We start from the raw sequence: 21,830 nt of genomic DNA, 5'->3' as shown, positions 1-21,830 counted from the left end.
AGATAGCAATTGCTACAAATTGAAACAAAAATATTGTCTACAAAAATAGCAACTACCTATACCTAAAAAGGTAAGCACAAAAATATCAGCAAAAAATATAGTTAACAATAATAACGTTGTATTAAATATTTATTTTTAAATATATGCAAATGAAAATATATATTTTTTGAATTAAATACTAACATTAATAAAAATAAAATATGTTTAATATATATTTGAACAAATATAACAAACTTACGTTCAAAAAGTAAAAATACACATACATATATACAAATATATTAACATAATCTATTTAAAACCATATATTTAAACTAATATTTTCAAATTATATTATAAAACATTTTTTAAATCAATAATATAATGTAACACACACACACATATATATATATATATATACACATATACATATATATATATATACATATACACACATATATATATATATATATATATATATATGTCCAAAACGTAGCTCAGGGCTTTGAAGCCGCACACCGCTGAAAGTTTGGTCACAAACCTTTATTTGCAAGCACATTGTATCCCCTCCAGTTGTTGTATCCTTCGGCCTGACGCGTTTCGATGCCTTTGTGCATCTCTTCAGAGGGCAGCACAGGGAACGATTCTTTCGCCGCTCTACTCCCACAGCAATGCTGAATTTATTAGCCTCCGGTGTGCTGTGATTTTCACGTTCTTTTCACAACTGCATGCTGGGAAGTGGAGTCTTTGTAGGCAGTATTAACCCTCCAATGGGTCCCGTCCCTATGCCTCAATTTCGGATTATTTGATTAGCCCTCCAATGGGCCCCAGACGGTGTACAGTGTGCTTAAATCCTGCTACTTCCAGCGCCAATACAGACGGGACGTTACCCCCCTGCTGGTCCTTTCTTCGGTTCTCAGAGGTGCGTCGCTTCCACGGTCGGAGCAGCCGTGTAAACATGTCCAAAAACGTAGCTCAGGGCTTTGAAGCCGCACACCGCTGAAAGTTTGGTCACAAACCTTTATTTGCAAGCACATTGTATCCCCTCCAGTTGTTGTATCCTTCGGCCTGACGCGTTTCGATGCCTTTGTGCATCTCTTCAGAGGCCAGCACAGGGAACGATTCTTTCGCCGCTCTACTCCCACAGCAATGCTGAATTTATTAGCCTCCGGTGTGCTGTGATTTTCACGTTCTTTTCACAACTGCATGCTGGGAAGTGGAGTCTGTGGCCCATTGGAGGGCTAATCAAATTATCCGAAATTGAGGCATAGGGACGGGACCCATTGGAGGGTTAATACTGCCTACAAAGACTCCACTTCCCAGCATGCAGTCGTGAAAAGGCCAATATAGTGCTATACAAGACAATCACAAAAAATGCTGCATCTACCCAAGTAAGCCAAAGGTACAGCATACAATTATTAATGTTGGTACTGCATTTCGTGCCTCAAGCAATTACCGCGTCCTATGTGTGACAGGAGTAAGCAAAGGTATTCCTGGGGAAATCCAAAATCTCCATTCTCAGGGGTCTTCCTAATATCAATAAAGAACTTGGCACAGAAGCTGAAATATGAAAAGACATCTTTATTAAATTTAATAAATGAGGCCACGTCACACAGAAACCGTAGTAACTGAATGAGGTAGTCTGAGGAATACAGAGGACAGAGGCCTTTTATATGTTTTAGGGTTACATGACTCGGCACAAAAGTAAGGGGCAGTCCTAGCTTTTGCAAGCATGCAAAAACCCCAACATTCCTTCTTATACAAGCTGGACAAACCCATATCGTAAACAGGTCATAAAATGAAGGAACAGAAACAGATGAGAGGTAGGATAAGGGGTGTGTATGTGTATACCAAACTTTACAATCTCCTGTGCTCTGATCCTTAATCTTGATCAGCTACTGGGCAAGAAACTGGTCTAACAAGGTCAGCTTCAGGCAACAGGGTCAGTTCACTCAGGTCATCCAGCAGTCAGCTAAAGTCATCAGCCTATGTGAGGGCAACTACAAAATGGCTGCCATGCACAAAATGGAACCCATGGTTCAGAACGAAATCTTCAAATACACGTTGAATCCATCGGTGTAACATGATGAAAACACTCATACTTGCTGAACTCACTGTTTACGGTTCGCTGTTACCAAAATCGTAACAGAACCACAACCTTTATGACCCAGGTTCAGAATTCACGGAACCTCAGACCCTCCTTTTGCCCTTACATAGGCAATAACCTAAACTCACGTCAATCTGAATCCAGGTCTATATTCATCAGATCATCAAGATGTTGCTGGAGCATACTCCTATTACTAAGCAACTCTCTCGGGACAGGTCTCCTTACACACGTAGTAGCACAAAGGCCACATATGGCAGGACCAAATAGGGAATACCTCTATCTGTAGTATGTGGCATAAGACCACACACCCAACAATTAGTGATGTTCACTACTAACTGTTGTTGATGCAGAAGCTGTACAAAAGAATTGTTTACGAATTCTGATCTTCTAACCTGCTCATGTTCAGGAAAAGGGTGAAAAGAATGCAAAGAAGCAGTAGGTAGGAAAAGACATAGGTTGGGAAATGGGTGCAGAAGTCAATTGAGTAGAAAAAAAAACAATCCCACCCATAAAAAACAACGTCATGTTTAAAAAAAACACTAGAAAACACGTTATTAAGAACATATAGACAACAGGGGAAAGTAGTGACCACTATTACAAACGAAACTATAATTTTTCACAACCCTAAGCAAAAAGCAAATCCTAAATTTATCTAATAACATTTTTATGGCTCCTATGCATCTCAATAACCCATCACATGTTCAGGTGAAACAGTGGTGATCCTCATTAATGCTCTGAGGTGAAAAGGGGATACTCTTCCACAGAGAATGGACTTTATTCTGCTTTTACTAAACAGAATAGTACTTTAAAACAATGCCAGCAAAATAAGAATCAGTCTCCTATCACCTAGTCTATACAATCACACGGAAACCTCTTGTGAAACCAACTATGCCCAGAGTCCGTTCAAAAAGCCTCTCTGGCAGGCTTCTATTGTCCATCAAATCTTCTTTTGTTGTTTTTCTTCCGCATGGGCCTCTTCATTCAGGCCTTTCATGATCCGTTGGAGTGCCCTCCTGGCAAACACTCATAGCTCATTCAAAAGTCTCAATGTCTCAAGGCAGTGCACCAGTATCTCTCCTTTGCGGCAGGCACTACAGGTAGTGTGCTCTCCATTGATCAAGGGCGCACAGATCATCTCGTGCAGACCCGGGACCATTCTCAGGCTCCAACACTCATCATTCAGTGTCAGAGGACGCTCAGGCTGCTCTTTCATGGGCACCAGAATGTAGTGCCTTTTGCCAATCTTGGTTCCGCCGGTGCACTGCACTTCCATTGGAGCAAAGGAAAAAGGGGGGTGTGGCCAAAACTCAGGCCAAGGGGCTCAAGGGACTGCACACTGTCAGAGGTTACCAGTACATAACAGGCGCTCTTTTGCACTGAAATTAAGGGGCTCAAGGGACTGCACACTGTCAGAGGTTACCAGTACATAACAGGCGCTCTTTTGCACTGAAATTCTGGTTCTGTGATGTCCAATGCCGTCTGATGGAGCAAGTGCGATGCTTTAAACAGTTCATTGTATAACAAGGGGACTGCAAACAGGTGCCCTGCGATCTTCAAAGGAATGGCCACACGCCATGGGACAATTTTGGTCTAGAATACACTGTCATTTTCAAAAAGCTATACAAATAAAAAGGCAGTAGGCAAAACAGTGCCTCTAGGCTTTTCAATTGGGTTTCCATGTGAGAGTATATCCTCCATCATCTAAGGGTAGATAGCGACATGATTAAGTCTAAAGAAAATTCTTAAAAAACAGTCTGGTCATACAAAAGGGAATTATACATAATATGGGGGTCTCTGGTACATTACTGCAATCTGGAAGTGTGAACCTGAACAATACATCAATAATAATAAAAAGCTGACTAGTAAAAGAAATATGGAAAAGAGAAATGGGACTAGGTCAAAATGTATAGGAAGAACAAGAAATTACTTGGGTGATAGTCAAGCATGTGACACAATACCAAGAGTGTGAGTGATGCACAAAAAAAAATCACAATAGGTTACAAATTTAACTCTTCCGCTGGCCGCTACACCATATACGGTAACCTCAGCTAATGTTCCAGTTCCTTCTTCAGGGAAAAAAATTAAACCTGGTTTCCTTTATGGTATAAAGCCATACACTACTTAGGAAGCAGAACAAAACTGAGTAATGTAATATAGAAATTAGGTCACCATGTACAAGAGTCACAGATCTATAATTTTATCCTTACGTCCAATCAGGATAAATAAATTTAGGGCTTCCTGTTCCTTTAAGGGAAGAGGGGGCAAGTGACACATTTTGATCCTGTATATCTCTTTCATTTTTCTTGAATACTATTTATAGCCGAATTTGACATACACTGGTGAAGTGTTGTGTGGGTCGTGTTCACAAAAATGAAAATATCATATTTGTGAAATTTAGCAAATCAACCCAACTGTAGTGTAGCGATACACATTGTCATGTATATCCCTTCACAACACAGGTAAACTTGTAATAGTATCAAAAGCAGCAACATAAAACAAAAACATGCATAACGCACATGTCAAGCCATCAGATATACTTGCTGTATATCAAGCATCAAGCACAAAAAGCATAGACAAAACAATAACATATGTAAATGAGCGGTGATGCACAATACCATGTCCCAAAACCCAATATTCGGGCCTTCTTAATTTGTCAAGTTTAAAATCTTTACCCTCCTTTTGACAGTAGATCACCAGTTAGTGGATATCTGCTGTCAAATACAACTTTCTAACATACAGGACCAGCAAGAACAATTCATGATAGGACCAAATACACAAACATAAAAGTCACATGAACATTTCTTTCCAAAGGAGTTATGCAAAAACACATCTCCTTTCAACCAACCAAACTCATGTGTCTTGACAGTTTTAAATCACCCAGAACAATCCATGAATGATCTGTAGTCAGAAGCAAAAAAAAAAATACACAACGCACAAAAGAGGAACATTTCTCATAACCAACGAATATCAATTATAACTTTTAATCAGAAGACAAAACATGATACACATTAACAAATACAAAAATAAATTTCCATTACTTAACTGTTACCATCTTGTCAGTCAGCTTGCAACATTAAGCCATTTTAACTTTCCAAAAGTAAAATTCTTTCACTGACACTCCATGTTATCTTCGCGCCACAATTCGTTCTCACTTAGGCATGTAGCCTTCAAAATTTCAATAAAAGACTTTGTCTTATTTTCTGTCTAAGACTTAATGCAGTCCTTCATTTTCTGTCAAATAAAAGCAACTAGCAGACATTATTTTTTTAGAGCAGAGATACAAATGTATCAGTTCTGCAGAGCATTTAACATAATGTTGGGACTTTCAAAGAAACCTTGTTTTATATTTTCCCTTTGGAATTAAGTTCTTTAATTGTATTGATGTTCTTGTGGAGAAACCAGAAATCCCACCTTTCAGAGGCCTGTTTAGCAAGGTCTTTCTGCATTCCACAGAGACAAGGCCCTAATTTAAAAGGTCACAAATGTCAACATGACAGCCTCTTCCATTGTTTACAGGGAAACTAAAGATAGCATCTCAGCGTGACTTCACAGAACCTTAATAACACACATACCAGTTTTTAGAACAAATGCTTGTTGCAGTGGTACTCATTTCATCTACCTTAAATGGATCTCACTGGGTCATTTAAAAGAAAAACCCCAAAATGGGGCCAACCTGCAAATTTGTATTATACCTACATGTATGCATTTACTGAAGCCTAAAGCACTTTAAAGCTATTATAAATGGCAAGAATGCTGTTTTAAATGGTCTATTTTACCCAAATTCGACTTTGATTTTAGGGGCACTTAAAAATAAATATCCTATCATTGTTTTACATATTAATCATCCTTAGAATGTTTTCTACAAATTGCAGACATTGGACATTAGACATATCTCATGTAAATCCTTAGAAAAATGAGTTTTGTACGCCTGCGCTAAGTGAAATTCCATATGCTAATGTTCTCATTATGCAGTGTAACACAACTTAAATTAAATTATAATGCTAGGAGGTCACAGTATGAGCATTAAGCTTCATGAATAGTAAAAAAAGAATTTTGTAGCACTTATTTGTAATAATTATTTTTCAAAATTAATAATTCTTTTTAATAAACCCAATCATTTTTGATAATTCCACATATAAAAGCGAGCTGCATCCCTTGCCTATCATTTTAGACGTATTAATTTATAAGCCTAAGCACAGAAGCCTAACTTATAACATGACAAAATGTTTGCGCTACTTTTTATCTGTCTTCTAAAAAGGACAATTTTATTTAGCAACAGACCCACGAATATGCTTACAAAAAATGCTTAAAGAGAGAAAACCCTTAATTGAAATGCCTTCCTGTAATACAAAATAATGAACCTTAGTCTTGGAACCTTTTTAAAATGACATTCTGAAATGTAAAAATTTACCTGTGCAACTGAGGGCAAAGTCATGGCTGAATAAATATTCCTATATATTTAGCTTGTCTCTCAATGTTTGTAACGTAAGCACGGTGGCTGTCTATTTAAAACTAAAACTAAGACATTTCAAGTTTCAAAATGCGTGTGCAATACAGGAAGGTCCAATGTATTCAGATGATGTATTTGCCTGTTAATATCTAATACAATGCATCTAAGAAAAATGCTGTAAGTTTATTTATTTTTCGCAAAACACCCAATTTCGTTTTTGGGGGCTTTTTATTCCTAGTGAATGTGGATTTACATTTTAGTTTTTAAGCATTTAGACATTTTGCTTAATAGACTGAAAACATCAAAAAGAAACACAAACACACATATGAGCTCATTTCAGACATAAAACAGAAAGAGGTCAAACACTCAGGACACACAATACGGCGCGCTTTAGCCATGCATTTTCGTGAATATCGCCATCGCTATTCACTTACAGAAGTTGCACTAATGGGAAAACCACATAGACATTTAAACACACATTTGACCCACAAATCAATACTCAGGACAGAAACCAAGAACAGCTTACAGACTGTACTTGAACGAAACGATTTGCAAATACTAGTTGTAAGTCATATTTACAAGAAACGCTTCTCAATAGTGTTCCAAAAGACTGCAAAAACAGCCCAACAGACTGATGTATGTCCAAGAAGCGAAAATACACTCAATTCACTAACTCTGGCTAGCAAAACACCAAACAAAATCGTTCTGCATATCTTCATTCATAAAACTGCGCAGAACAAAGGATCCTTGTTTTGTATTATGTCATATTTTAATTCCCTGGGGATACAAAATCACCAAGGAAGAAATATGTTTTTATATCTAACCTATTTAGATATTCCCTTTAGGGGAAGCCGGCTAATCCAAACGTATACAAAGTTGGCCAACACAAAGATTCAAATTTGCTAAGATCAGGCATCTTATAGCTCACTAATCTAGCTTCAAACTTCAAGGGGCTATCTCTATCGATACACTTGTAAATATACAAGACCCTTGGTTTTTGAAAATTGCAATCTTCAAATAAAACTAAGGACCAAACAAACTAAGCAAAGAACCACAGAACCAAAGAACAAAGGACTGGGAGCGACCCACTTATACTTAACTCTTACTTTTACTATTCAAAACGTTATCCAAATTCTAACTGTCAAGTTCTACATGACCTAACGGTCTTTTTATAATACTCACGCCAAAAAGGTTCTCAGTCAGGAGTGACATCAAGTGGAGGATCAAAATCAGGAAGATCGGAAATATACTGGGCTGCTTAAACAAAGAATCTACAGAATCCCTGTGCACAGAGTACCTTCTTAGTAGAATCCTGTTCTGTCCTCCTCAGTAGATGTCAGTCTCCTGACAAGATCACTCCCACAGAAAGTCACTCCTCTGATGAGCCCCACGTTGGGCGCCATTTGAGGAAATCCAAAATCTCCATTCTCAGGGGTCTTCCTAATATCAATAAAGAACTTGGCACAGAAGCTGAAATATGAAAAGACATCTTTATTAAATTTAATAAATGAGGCCACGTCACACAGAAACCGTAGTAACTGAATGAGGTAGTCTGAGGAATACAGAGGACAGAGGCCTTTTATATGTTTTAGGGTTACATGACTCGGCACAAAAGTAAGGGGCAGTCCTAGCTTTTGCAAGCATGCAAAAACCCCAACATTCCTTCTTATACAAGCTGGACAAACCCATATCGTAAACAGGTCATAAAATGAAGGAACAGAAACAGATGAGAGGTAGGATAAGGGGTGTGTATGTGTATACCAAACTTTACAATCTCCTGTGCTCTGATCCTTAATCTTGATCAGCTACTGGGCAAGAAACTGGTCTAACAAGGTCAGCTTCAGGCAACAGGGTCAGTTCACTCAGGTCATCCAGCAGTCAGCTAAAGTCATCAGCCTATGTGAGGGCAACTACAAAATGGCTGCCATGCACAAAATGGAACCCATGGTTCAGAACGAAATCTTCAAATACACGTTGAATCCATCGGTGTAACATGATGAAAACACTCATACTTGCTGAACTCACTGTTTACGGTTCGCTGTTACCAAAATCGTAACAGAACCACGACCTTTATGACCAAGGTCCAGAATTCACGGAACCTCATTCCCTACAAGAAACATACAAGAGGGCTAGTGGCCATTCCTAATGAAGTGCCCACTGGACCACATATTTAGTGGCTGACAATAAAGCTTACAGTGGTGCACCATTCGGGAACTGGATGAGAGCATTCAACTGATGTGAGGGTGGCATGGAACGTGAAGGCCTCCAAGGCTATCCTAGTTATGTGGGGCTCATATTGGAGATAGGTGATAATAGGGCAAAGTGCATATTTCAAAGGGAAAGCACATACAGAAAGTCTGGTATCAGCGTAAAACGCAAATAGGAATGAGGTAGAACCTAGTGCATTTACCCATCTTGTGAAACAAAACATACAAGAATAAAGCAAATAATTGAGCATTGCAATAAGAAATATGTAAACAAAAGCACACAAAACATGCTGTAACACGCTGCCCGTGAAAGTAAACTGTATGCAGCGTTAAGAAAAAAAACAGTAGCTCGAAGCACCAACACGGTTGGGGATAAGTACTTAGGCCACGGGAAACTGATAAAAGATGTGCGGAAGGGAGAACAGTCTACTTACAATAAAAACTGTAGAAAGCAAATTGGCAGGCACACGGACATCAGAAGTGAAGGTAGGATGTAAGTCCCCTTTTAAGATATATTAAATACAATAGATTTCACAAGCACAGCACAAGCCCTGTGCAGGCGAAGCATAAAAAGGAAATGTACATCAGAGCGAGGATATGGAGAGATGAGGTGCCCTGTTGGTGAGTGGTAGTGTAGGAATTCATGGAAAAGGAGGTCATGGGAGAGAGGGTGCTAAAAAAGACTGTCGTAACGCCCGCCACCAGCTCTCAAGCCGGCCCTGGCTGGGAATCTGAGCCCCCTCCTCCCCTGAAGTTTGGGTCTAGTTGCACCCCTGGGTCAGAATATCTCTCTGGTTTTTGACAAGAAATTCTCGGCGCTGGCAATTTTCCAGTTACATCAGACTTTGCGGGAATCTTGTTGCTACGGTCCCCTCATAGCATCTCAATTGTTTGGGGGGGTGTTTGAGGAAGCTGCACTGTAACTGCAGTTCCAGTCTTTAAAATGCCCAGTGAATTCAAATACCTGTGTATTAGAGTGCCTTGAGAGCTATGAACGGGTGCCTTCAGCGTATTTGATAGTTGGTTTGAAGCCATATGAGGCTATCTTTGAGACTGTACTTTGAGCTATGTGGTGTTTATTGGATCATATGTAAGTACCATTACACAACTCTATCACAATGTAAAATTGTTGAACACTGCGTTGTTTTTTTGTGTTTACTTCAGCCATCTGTACCTGAAGATGTTGTCCCCAAGGAGCCAGATATTATGCCAAATCATGAGGATCGATTTATAATTCCTGAAGGAATCCGGCCCGTGCTGAAGGAGTTCAGAATCGAGGTACGTTGGTACTGGAAGGAGGGAGAGGGGAGATTTTTCAAGGGGGAGTCTGAACCCGCACCGGCTGCAAGAGAAGTCCGGGAGCATCGTCAAATTTTTTTCATCTACCTAATCTATTCTAAAATGCTATAGTTAGGCTAGTGAGGATGCTGGGCCCCTGAAAATTGGTAGCTTTACTCTAGCTAATTGCCACTGCTGATGAACAGTGACACCGTTCCGTATAGTATTGAATGTCTCACCTATATTACAGTTTACAAACACTCATGTACCACAACTGGTTCCAGTAGAAGCCATCTGTACATTTCCCACCAGTTCTATTTGCCCTTCTTTCCCTCCATTGATTCTCAGTTGTAATTCAATCAGTGCTTGGTATAGGCGAGACGGGCTGTACATGTACAGTGTAGGCCTGGGGCCTCCGCCATGAACTTTACTGTTACTAAGCAGAGTAGAGTATGTTGTCTAGCACCTGACAAGGTTTGCCTAGAACCTGAAGCCCAACTTTGGTGTCCTTTAAAATAGGTCATTTTCTAAAGGGAGCAAAATGGAGTCTGAACTTGTACCCCATACAGGTGCAGCTATCCATTCAGCACCAGATGGCCTGCTTTTCCCTTCTGAAATACTGACTATGTCAAACGTACAAAGAACAGCACAGTGATTCATTTGTTGAGCTTCTTAAGACTCATTATACTTTGCCAATAGAGCCATCTTTAAAGTCGTCATGCCTTTTCATTTCTCATGCCTATTACATTAACGCTGGGGGAAGTTGTGTGCCTTTGCTTCTGTAAAATTCACAAATGAGTTTGAAAATATTTGCAAATGTCATCATTAAACTTTTTTTTTAAATCAATACTGGAGAAAGAAACATTATAAATAAGTTTTAAATAACAAACCAGCAAATCGACTGTTTCAGTGAGAATTTCCCCACAAATAATGTTTTTGGAGATTTTAATAGAGGAAATCAAAACATGTCATGAACTACATATTATGAACTACGCACAGTTCGAGCTGCTGTGTGCAGAAAGAAAGACCCTAATATGAATGCAGAGCTTGTGTGTGCCCTTTAAAAATTGTGAAAGTGTTACGGCTCGTTTATGCTAAGAAAGGGGAGGGGGGGTAATTCCTGTGATAAAGCCTTCAGTGCCCTCCACCCCTTTCCCCGAGGGGGACTTATTTAAACTGGCCTGGGCGGTGAACTTCGCTCTGTTTGCGGAGTTTGCTCAGTTTTCTGCACTCTGCGGAGCTCGAGGAGTGCAGAAAACTTCACTCCGCGTAGTGCAGCTGAGTTATATCCCCGCTTGCGAATGGTGGGTTCGTGAGCGCAAGCGTCCCCTTAGGTAGAATTTCTACCCTGAGCGGATAGAAGACCAGCACGTACCGCAGTTTGCACTGCACTCTGCCACTTGCAAAACTCCTTGGAGTTTATTTGTCACTTTGCGGTGTTCCACATAGCGAAACTCCACGAACTACACCCAGCTTGGATGGCAATGGGCTGCCTCGTATTGTGTTTTGGGACCTCCTTGTGGTTGTTCTAAGGTATCATAATATCAAATTCTCTGCTGGACAAGCTCCTAGATCAAAGCAAGCTACCACTAGTACTCTGATACCAGAGAAATACTAACCTAGAGAACAAGCATTTGCAATCAATAGGTCTTGCATTAGCAAAGTTTGAAGTTGCTGTTATTGTAAATGGCATTGTTTTTTATCTATTTGTTTTTAAAAGCGTCCGTGGTGTATTATTTATTATAGTTTTATGTAGCACTATGTTCTTACGTTGCATTAGGGGCGAATTTACACATTCCATGCTGCTTGACTCCCGCAGAATAGGAGCATCAGCTGAGAGGCCACTATTTGAATGGGCACAATAACAAAGCTGTATTTAACTGCCTTGAGGACACCTCTATTTGTAACAATTCCTGCATCCCCATGATAGCCATTTTCCTGACGGTGGGAGGGCGGCGCGCAGCCAGCCCTGCTAGGGTTCAAACTCACAATATGCAGCCTGCGAGGACGTTTCTCCAACAGATGTGTAAACCCGCTGAGTTACCTTCTACCACCATCATGCACTCTGGCAGAAGTTACGAGGGGCCAGCTGGGCTATAGCGCACACGAGTCGCGATGACCTTGAGGCGCTTTCACGCGAAGTACAAAAAGTCCCATCTTGAAAGAGTGAGAGATGTTAAAGCAAGTCAAGGGTCCATGATAGCGCTAAGACGCGGTGTACATCTGACTGAGGAGGAAAGCTAGTTTCTAGGAGATTAAGCGGTGAGTCGGCCCCGCAGGAGCCCATGTACATTATTGCAGTAGGCTCTCATGCAAGTCTATGCTTAAGGCTGCACTGAGCTGCTGACAAGCGGACACGGGTGACACTAATCACCACGGAGAGTCATGGAGGGGGTGGCTGGGGGTGTCACTAGTAATTAGCCTCAGCCCGGAGAAAACCCCACCTCTCGTCCTTCCTTAAGGGGCCAACATGCCAGCGGCATGGGTCAGCCTGCGCCTAGGGCACAGCCAGAGACCGCTGGCACATCGTTGGACGGGGCTTCAGCGGGTGTCACCGTGTGACCTGTGGCCTGGTTAACAGTCACACACTTCTAGGCTGAGCAGCAATCCTTGTGTGAAGTCACACGCTATGCTAGCAGAAGGGAAGTCATGAACAGGGCTGTGTTAATGACCGCAACTGGCCGTGTGTCTCAGGGGGCGCGCTCTCAAGCCCCTCCATCTAATGACGAGGTAGGTCCGGAACAAGTGAGGGGGCAGCCGGGACTGACCAGGGGTGCCTCACAGGGGCAGTGATAAGGGCTCAGAGGTGGGAGGCACTCACTGAACCCAAACAACAGGTTTCTTTTCATATCAAACTGGAGGGCAGGGTTGAGATGTTCTCTGCCTGTTGGGAGCCCTGGTCAGTGTTGCCAAAACACTGCATCCTGGTCAGAAATATAAAAATAAACAAGGTGGTGGAAGAGGGAGAAAAACAGAAAGAATGAAGATGAGGGATGTAGGGAGGTTGGAGGTGAGGTGAAGGAAGGGACACGAAGGCAGCAAGGACGAGGGAAAGAAAGGGATGTGCAGAAGACAAAGATGCAACAAGGAGGAGCATTAACAACTGAAGAGGCTGAAGGTGGGAGAGCGGGGGAGATACTCTCCCCTGCTACAGTGGCTGCCGGCCGGGGTGGGTGGGGGGGAGAGCTGCACTTCCGGTGCCCCCCTGCGCCTCTGCTCTCCGTGTCTGCTTCACGGCTGTACTGAAGAATGTTCATATCTGCTTGTTATATAAACAAGCAGATAAAAAAACTATTCACGACAAGCCGCAAATCAGGCCACTGTGTCCGGAGGGGCTGTCTGAAAAACGGACAGGGTGGCACCCAGAAACACTCCTTTCCATTGGGAAGCCAGTGTTTATCATAAACGCTGACGCTACCCAATGGAAAAGGGGGCGGGGCCTACCGTACCCTTTTTAGAACAATATCTCTCGCTGAGGCGTGGCTGCAGCTTCGCTGCTCCGCCCACGCCTCTGCGAGACCTAAAAATCATCCGAAAGGCCTGCTGGACTGGGTAACAGTCAATGCAGGCCTTTCATAGAAATGAGAACAGTACTGAAATTGAGAAACATTACTCAGGAATCCTTACATTGGGGCCAACTTGTGGCAGCAGAAGGGGGGGGGGGTCACAGGGAGCGAAGTCATGAAAAGCAGACTCTGATGGTCAACTATACATTTTTTTAACTCTGCAGCAATGAAATTGGCAACTAGGGCAAACATGACAGTAAATATGTTCTGGCTTACATAATTGGTCACAAAGAGGCTGCATTTATAATACCTTGCAGGGTTAAGTCACCTGCTGCAGAGATCTTTGTGCACCCAACAATTTTCAGGGGATAATATCGGTAAAATAACTCTGATGGCTGGTGCACTTGTTTTGTCTAGTCACAGTTTTGGCTCAAAGTGACATACAGGGTTAATGTGCTTGCTGCAAAGCACGTTGTGTAACAAGCAGATAACAGATTTGTATTGTATGTAGATAAGTATGTGGGTCACTGTTTTTGACACAACGATGACATTGTCAACTGCAGTTCTTAAGCTGCAATTTTCTAATAAAGAACAGTGATCTATAAACTGCCATTGAGGAGCTTTTATTCTAACTGCAAGGCCTGGGATTAGAACCTACTTTTTTATCAATCTTTCATTATTCTAAGATTGCTGATAAGTGGTCTGTGCGGAAGTAACACAATCTTATTAACATAGACAACCTCAACTACTGCATTATGTTAAAAATCCTGAGTTTGTGTTTCTCCTGACCATGCACTCTTAGCATATAATGACCATGGTAAGTACAATATGTGATTCCTACACTTGTAATCCTCATTGTTTTAAGACGCATTTTGTGTACATTGCTTTACACTCTTGTATGGATTATTGTCTCTGTATAATGTTTGTGTGATATAAAGCACTCTGATACCTTACATTGGGATCAGCAGTGCTATAAAAGAATTACATAAAAAAAACAAAGTAGCAAGTGCTATTGAAATGCTTCTTAGTGTAATTATATAAACAGTCAGATATACCGGACATGTTTACAGTGCATTCACATCTCTTACAAATTCAAAAACCTGCCTCCAAACCATAGTTTCTCTGAAGTACTTGTGAAGTTACAACAAACTATGGGGCATATGTAGAAGGAAGTGGCGGACGAACGTGGCGTTAGCCTCCTTGACTTATCGCTGCACGCCGCCACTACGGAAACACAGGGCTGCTCCGTATTTACAAGAATACGGTGCAGCCTTACATTTACCCCAGCAGTGGCGTAATTTAGCTGCCTATTGCCAACACAGACACCCTTGCACCATAGTGCAAGGGCGCCTGCATTGAGGGGAATGATTGTTTATGTGCAGGAAGGTGTCCCTTCCTGCACATAAACAATCAGAAATGGCATTTTGAAACTTCTATGTGTGCTGCTTAATCCAGCACACATAAAAGTTGCAAAACGTAATTTTTTAATGATTATTTATGTGCAGAAAGGGACACCTTCCTTCACATAAACACTCAATGGTGTTTTGCTGTTTCTCTGTGTGCTGCACAACGCAGCATACCCGGAAACAACAAAAACAAGGAGAAATTAAACATTTCTCCTCGTTGTGCCTGGGTAAGGCCAGGTTTTCTCTGGTCTTAATTTTGGCCCTGCCCATTATTTATGACACCCTTGTAAATATGGGGCAGCATCAAAATCAATGGGTGTTGCTGTAGGACGCCCACCACAACACCCCTTGCCTGGCCCCTTCACGCAAAGTATAGGGTGAAAGGTTGCCTTATTCATAAGGCGGCAATGAGCCATATTAGGTGGCTTAACACCGCCTTGTGAATAAGGTAAAATCCCTATCGCCACCACAACGTCGAGAAAAGTTTTGTTGTGGCTTCAATAGGGGCTTGTAAATATGCCTCTATGGGCCTTTGTTTCCATCAATTGCTTTGGTATGTGGGTGTTAGACTCCAGATAGCTGCCAGTTAAGATGATACTCGAACAAAATTAGGGCTGATGGCACTTTAAATTAGGCCTTTGTTTTGGGCCCAGCTTGAAGTGAAATTAACAAAGCCCTTTCACGCCTCCAGGTTGCTGCTCAGAACTGAAAGCAAATTACATCAGGACAAATTGAGCATATTTCACTCAGGCCAGCCTGGATCCTGCTCATTATTAGTTGTTAGACCTGGGACCCAGCTGGATCCATCTAATTTCCTGCACCAAGGGGGCTGTCGCCTAATGAGCCATAGGTATCACCCACCTAGTGTCAGAGCAAGAGAATGAGTACAAAAAGTCCACCTGTTACTCCCAATTTCTTTTAAGGGGGTCAGTGTTTAACAAAGAATGTTCTTCTGTTTAGGTTTTATTTTGGGGTCTTCGAGATCTGAAGCGAATAAACCTCTTTGAAGTGGATCAACCTCAAGTCATAATTGAATGTGCTGGGGAAAAAGTTGAGTCAGAAGTCATCACAAATTACAAAGAAAATCCTAACTTTACAGAGCTGGTCAAGTTTGTGAATGTGGTAAGTAGAGTTTAAAATTGGAAATGCTTAGTCATGCTCCGATGAAGCCTTTTTTTTTTATTTGGTGCGTTTGTATGTTTCACAGTGTACTAGCCCCCTCATACTGTCCTTTAGATAGAATAAGATTGACCTATGAAGAAACTAGGGCTTTGTCAAAGGCTGAAAGCCAAAAATGTGTGTTTACCCTGCTCACTTTGTACACTGAATATACTCCTAGACGAGGGACTCATCAAGGTTGTTATGCAATAAACAAACTTACGTGACCGTTCTAGGTAGCACAATGCACTTTATACTTCCCGCATACCAGGCCAGTGTATACTTTGCTCATTTGCACACTGAATCAACCTTCTAATTTTTTGTACATTGAACTCTAACTTTAGAGTAAATGTGAATTTGTTCCCTTTTAAGAATGAAGTCTGTGTTTTCTAACCTTGGCTAGCCTAAAGTATTATGTGTTCATAAATAACTGCTCTACCTATGTCTGCATAAGGGATTATTGCTTAAAGTGATGTTTTTTTATTCAAAAAACCTGCTGTTTTCTGTTAATTTTATGCTAAAATTGTTATTGTTTTAATTAACTAAACACTAAAACTACCATACCTTACCTAGCCAAGAACATTTCCATTGCTGCTCGGGCAAATTACACCCCAAATATTATCTGACCATGCTCCGATTATTCATCAAATCTCTCCCATTTGTAACACATCCCTTATGTAGATAACATACAGCTCAGACAACTCAAAACACTAAACGAGACTTATTTCTAAATCACATAGCACAGTCCAAATAGATTCTAACAATGTAGAGGTATGCCTATAAATCCTTTATTGCCTCATAGCCAGGTGTCTAGTCCTGGTCGCCACCTTAACCCCTTCGACGCTGATGACGAGCTCAGCTCGTCATGAAGTACACCTCTCGTACGCTCATGATGAGCTGAGCTCGTCATGAACCGCTGGATTTTTAAAAGTTCAGCGCACAGCGGGAAAATGCGCCACAGCGATGCGGTTAAGAATAATTACTCTCCTCGACCTTTCTTCTGTGTTCGACATGGTCAACCATGTCACTCTCCTAGAAAGACTTGAGCACAGGAGATGTACTAAACTGGTTCTCCTCCTATCAGGATAACTGTTCACAAACATTCAAACTGGGAAAATTCCAGATCGAAGCCATAATTGATCAAGCTAGGATTCTCCTAACCATCGGTCCCACACTCTTCAACCACTACATGTAAACTCTTACGAGGATCCTCCATCACTCCAATCTTGCACACCACATGCAAGTAAATGACAACCATCTGTACTTAAAAATAACCTCTTCAATCACCTGTCAACAGCACTCTCTGAAACATACTAAATTGGTTTAACCGAAACCACCTCCAACTTAACTCAATGAAGACTGAATTACTCCTCTTCTCCCCCCACACAGTTCCACACTGATTACAGAATGACTCAGAAACTTGGGCGCCCCAATTGCCCTCCCATGATCTTCTAATCCAAAGAATCCTTGTGAATAACCTTAGAATAAAACCTGTATATGCAAGAACATATGGGGTCATCAGCGCACAGGACTCTTTATAAACTCAGTCTGCTCAAGTAGATTAAACCATTCATCTTGTATCCGGATCTCAAGAGTGAGGTGCTAGCCTTGGTAGTAACCTGACCAGACTATGCGATCATTACCTTGAAGAGAATACCGAAAACACACCTAGCCCCCTTAGGGCAATCCTCAGTGCAGCAGCAACTCTAATAACTGGAGCAAGACACTTTGATCACATAACATTTTCTATCATATCTATTCAATCGCGTCCCATCAAAGGTAGAAGCACACTCAATATAGCCTGCTTAACTTAGCAAGCACTACACCTAGGTACCCCGAAATTCTCAGCGAGCAATGTCACCATTTCTGGCAACAAATCCTTGAGACTAGAAACACCAAGATTCAAAAGAGAAAAAAGGGCATACTCTTGCGCCGTCTCCGGATCAGCCCCAGAATATGGAACACCCTTCCACCTGAGATACACATGGACCCATCGGTGGTTACGTTCAAGAAGGAGGTCAAAGCAATTCTGATGAATAGATTCCTATAAGGCTGAACCTCCCCATTAGCAGTGGTGGCTGGAACAGATCGGGGTGGCAGGGCGAGGGGGTGTGAAAACAAAATACACTTATCTCTTCACCGTGTCTCTTCTCCGTCGTGTTTTCAGATCTCTTCCTGATGAATCTGCCCGTAAAGGAAGCAGGAAGCACACAGGCACCCCAAAGCCAATGACGATGCTGCTGTCAGCAGCGTCATGATCAGTCTAAGCACTGTGCTTCAGCGCTCAGGCAGGGAATGGGAACCTGTACATGTTCTCCAACCAGGCTGTGCAATACAGCCTGGTGGAAAAAATGCTAAGTGTGCATAACTGTTTGGTTTGCTCACGATGGCTGGCTAAACCGTCATGTGCACTTACAGAGTGCCCCCGCCTCCTCCCCCTCCTCTGTGAGCAGAGCAGCCTGCCACACAAAACTGCTCAGCCAGGAAAAATAAAATGATAATAACATTGTGTAGTTATCATTTTATTTTTCCTTTTTTACACTCCTGAAAAGCAGAAAGCGGCGCAGCTCCGCCTTAGCGGAGGAGCCGCCAGTGCCATCTAGGGTGCAAACAATGACTCTGGGCTGCTGATCGTGTCTACTACACAGTACTTTTGCCCCTCCTTCATGCAAACTGCTTATAGTCCACGCGACACTCCTCCCAAGCCAACTACCACTATCAATTTGAATGATTACCTAATCGCACCCATTCCTACCTATGCCACAGCCATGAATCCGAGATTGTTTCCTGTGGGCTTTCGATGATAGGCTATGATCCTTCCTTCTTTGAATGTTTATGTTAACCAAACTTTCTCTGCTTTTCTTTGCTTGACTTGTTGATGTTATTTTTTTATGTACAGCTCTCTAATTCCCTTGGGACATGTTTGTGCTTTGTACCACTATTTTAAAAAGGAATACATTTATAAAATAAAAAAGGTCCTGAAATCCACAGATTGTTATCGAATAGTGCAGCGACTGGCAGAAGTGTAGGGGAAGGAATGTGGATCACACTACATCACAGTAAAAATATGATTTAATACAAAATATTTAGGAAAGCCTCTGTAGAGCGCTAAATAGAACAAAACGTCCAACTGCATATATATATGTATATATATATATATATATCACTGAAAAAACCATAGGTTATTTGAGATGTCATCAGTGATGTCATCAGTGATGTCATTTGAGATGTCATCAGTGATGTCATCAGTGATGTCACTGACCATGTCATGAATGATGTAATATGTGACATCATCAGCAGTGGATTGCGGGTGCGCGATATATAGTTAGTGCAACTAACTATATATGGAATTTCATTGGTTTTATGTCAATAAAATGTCCAGCTAACTATATATGGTCTCTAACCTATGGTTTTTTCAGTGAATTTTCAAGGTTTTGTAAATGCAAATTCCTAACTATATATGGTCTATAACCTATGGTTTTTTCAGTGAATTTCATTGGTTTTTTAAAAGCTAATATCTATAGCTGTAAAATATATTCTTTATTACGTGACGTATCACGTAGCCACGTGAGACGCCTCATGACGCGTCGCATAACCGTGACGTATCGGTTCTGCAGCGCAAACAAAACCCGTAACGTAAGCGTGCCGGAGCACGCTTACAGATATATATATTTTTTTAACCTTAAGTAGACAAAATCCACACGTGCACATATCTTGAGGCCTTGCAAAGGCACATCAAACAAACAGTCCCTACAATTTTGCCAAGTTTGCTTGAAATCTATTCCCTTAATTTTTTTTTTACTGTTTCTCTTGGTTTTCCCCTTGTTACGCTTACCGGGACGCTACCCGGTACGCGAACCGGACGCTCCAAAAACACAAGATGGCGGACTCCCGTTACGCTGCCGGTTAGCTGCCGGTTCGCGTACCGGGAAGCGCCTCTACCGCGAAAAATCGCGGGGGACTTTAATATCCCCCTCATCAATCCTAGGGGGTCAGGAGGGGTTTACCTTGCCCCCTTTCCTTCATTTCCCCCTTCTTTTTTCACCACATCTTGTCTCTCGAACCTACCGAGAGACAAGATGGCGGCCGCTCCGGACTGTTTACAATGTTGACAGCTACGCTGCCGGTTAGCTGCCCGGTTAGCTGCCCGGTGAGCTGCCCGGTTCGCGTACCGGGACGCGCCTCTACGGCGTAAAATAGCAAAATTTTTTGCCCCGCGGGGCACTTTAATATCCCCCTCATCAATCCTAGGGGGTCAGGAGTGGTCTACCTTGCCCCCTTTCCTTCATTTCCCCCTTCGTTTTTCACCACATCTTGTCTCTCGATCGTACCGAGAGACAAGATGGCGGCCGCTCCGGTTTGTTTAGAATGTTGACAGACACCGGAGAGCCAATCAGATTCGCTTCGCAAAGTTCCGTTACGCGTCAGGTACGCGAACCGGGGCGCTAACCGGAGCGCTGTCACAGATATATATATTTTTTTAAACGTTAATTTCTCAAAATCCACTGGAGCACATATATTGAGACATAGCAAAGGCATGTCGGGCAAACCATATCTACAATTTTGCCAAGTTTCATGTAAATCTATTCAGCCGTTCGAGCTAAAAGTGAGTCCAACCGCCCTATGGAAAAATGAATGGGAAAAACACGTTTTGGGACCCCCCTTTGTTCTCGGCCCCCCCTTGACGAAACCCCACCAAATTTTCAGGGGCTGCTCAGAACAAAAATGTGCCATTTTCCTGAAAATTTCAGCCGATTCCGTCCACAAACGCCAAAGTTATTAGACATAGAATTTTCAGAAATCCCATAGAGAAAAAATCCTAACTATATATACCCACTGGCTATCGCCAGTAGGTAATATACATATATAAACATATGTAATCTGCATATCTATATAAATATAAATGCATGCATACATATACATATATGCATACATATGCATGTTATTTACATGAAAGTTTTAAAAACACTAATAAAAGCAAAGCTAAAAAGCCACCTCATTACAAACAGAATGGCTTTAACTTAAACGAGGGCGAGATCTATTGCATTTTCAATGCTTGTTTACTTTGGTTCTATCAAGAAGGCATTCAGATGTGTCACACATTTGCCATAAATTCTGAATGTTAGCACTCTAGTTGCTCATTAGATCACTGTAGTAAAGCTAGTGCTCACCAGGGAAGTCTGCTGCTAATCATGGTTTGCAGCCATTTTCCCGCATTTTTTATCCCGCAGACTTTCAGTCCGCATACCATTATCCCGCAAGGTCATTGAGCTCGCATACCATTATCCCGCATTTTTTCAAAACGCATGTGCATTTATCGCGCATGCCTTTACAAAGAATTACGTTTTAAAGGCATGTATGGTAAATGCATTTGCGTTGTGAAAACCACGATGACGAGAGAGGTAAGTGGGTTTGTGTTAATTTTTTCGTGGGTTAGTGATTGTGTAGTGTGGTGTAGTGTTGTGTAGTGTAGTGTTGTGTTAGTGTAGTGTAGAGTTGTGGTGGTTGTTTAGTGTAGGGTCATGCTGGGGGTAGTGTTTTAGGGTTTAGGGTTGTGTTGTAGTGTTTGCGTAGTGCAGGGTCATGCTGGGGGTAGTGTTTTAGGGTTCAGGGTAGTGTAGTGTTTGCGTAGTGTAGGGTCATGCTGGGGGTAGTGTTTTAGGGTTTAGGGTTGTGTTGTAGTGTTTGCGTAGTGTAGGGTCATGCTGGGGCTAGTGTTTTAGGGTTTAGGGTAGTGTTGTA

General features: G+C 41.8%; 1 protein-coding gene across 1 annotated transcript in view; it reads left to right on the top strand.

The window, feature by feature from the left end:
• The window catches only part of LOC147705871 (fer-1-like protein 4), a 1,142,165-nt gene that overhangs the window by 759,928 nt on the left and 360,407 nt on the right, over nucleotides 1–21,830 (top strand). The window contains exons 27-28 of the mRNA XM_086932323.1: nucleotides 9,905–10,018; nucleotides 15,891–16,052. Of these exons, the coding sequence (XP_086788449.1) occupies nucleotides 9,905–10,018; nucleotides 15,891–16,052 (276 nt within the window). The remainder of the gene's footprint in view (nucleotides 1–9,904; nucleotides 10,019–15,890; nucleotides 16,053–21,830) is intronic.

Source organism: Lissotriton vulgaris, chromosome 7, assembly GCF_964263255.1.
Source record: "Lissotriton vulgaris chromosome 7, aLisVul1.2, whole genome shotgun sequence".
Taxonomy (NCBI): Eukaryota; Metazoa; Chordata; class Amphibia; order Caudata; family Salamandridae; genus Lissotriton; species Lissotriton vulgaris.
Note: the sequence above shows the minus strand (reverse complement) of the source record. Positions and strands in the feature narration are given on the sequence as shown.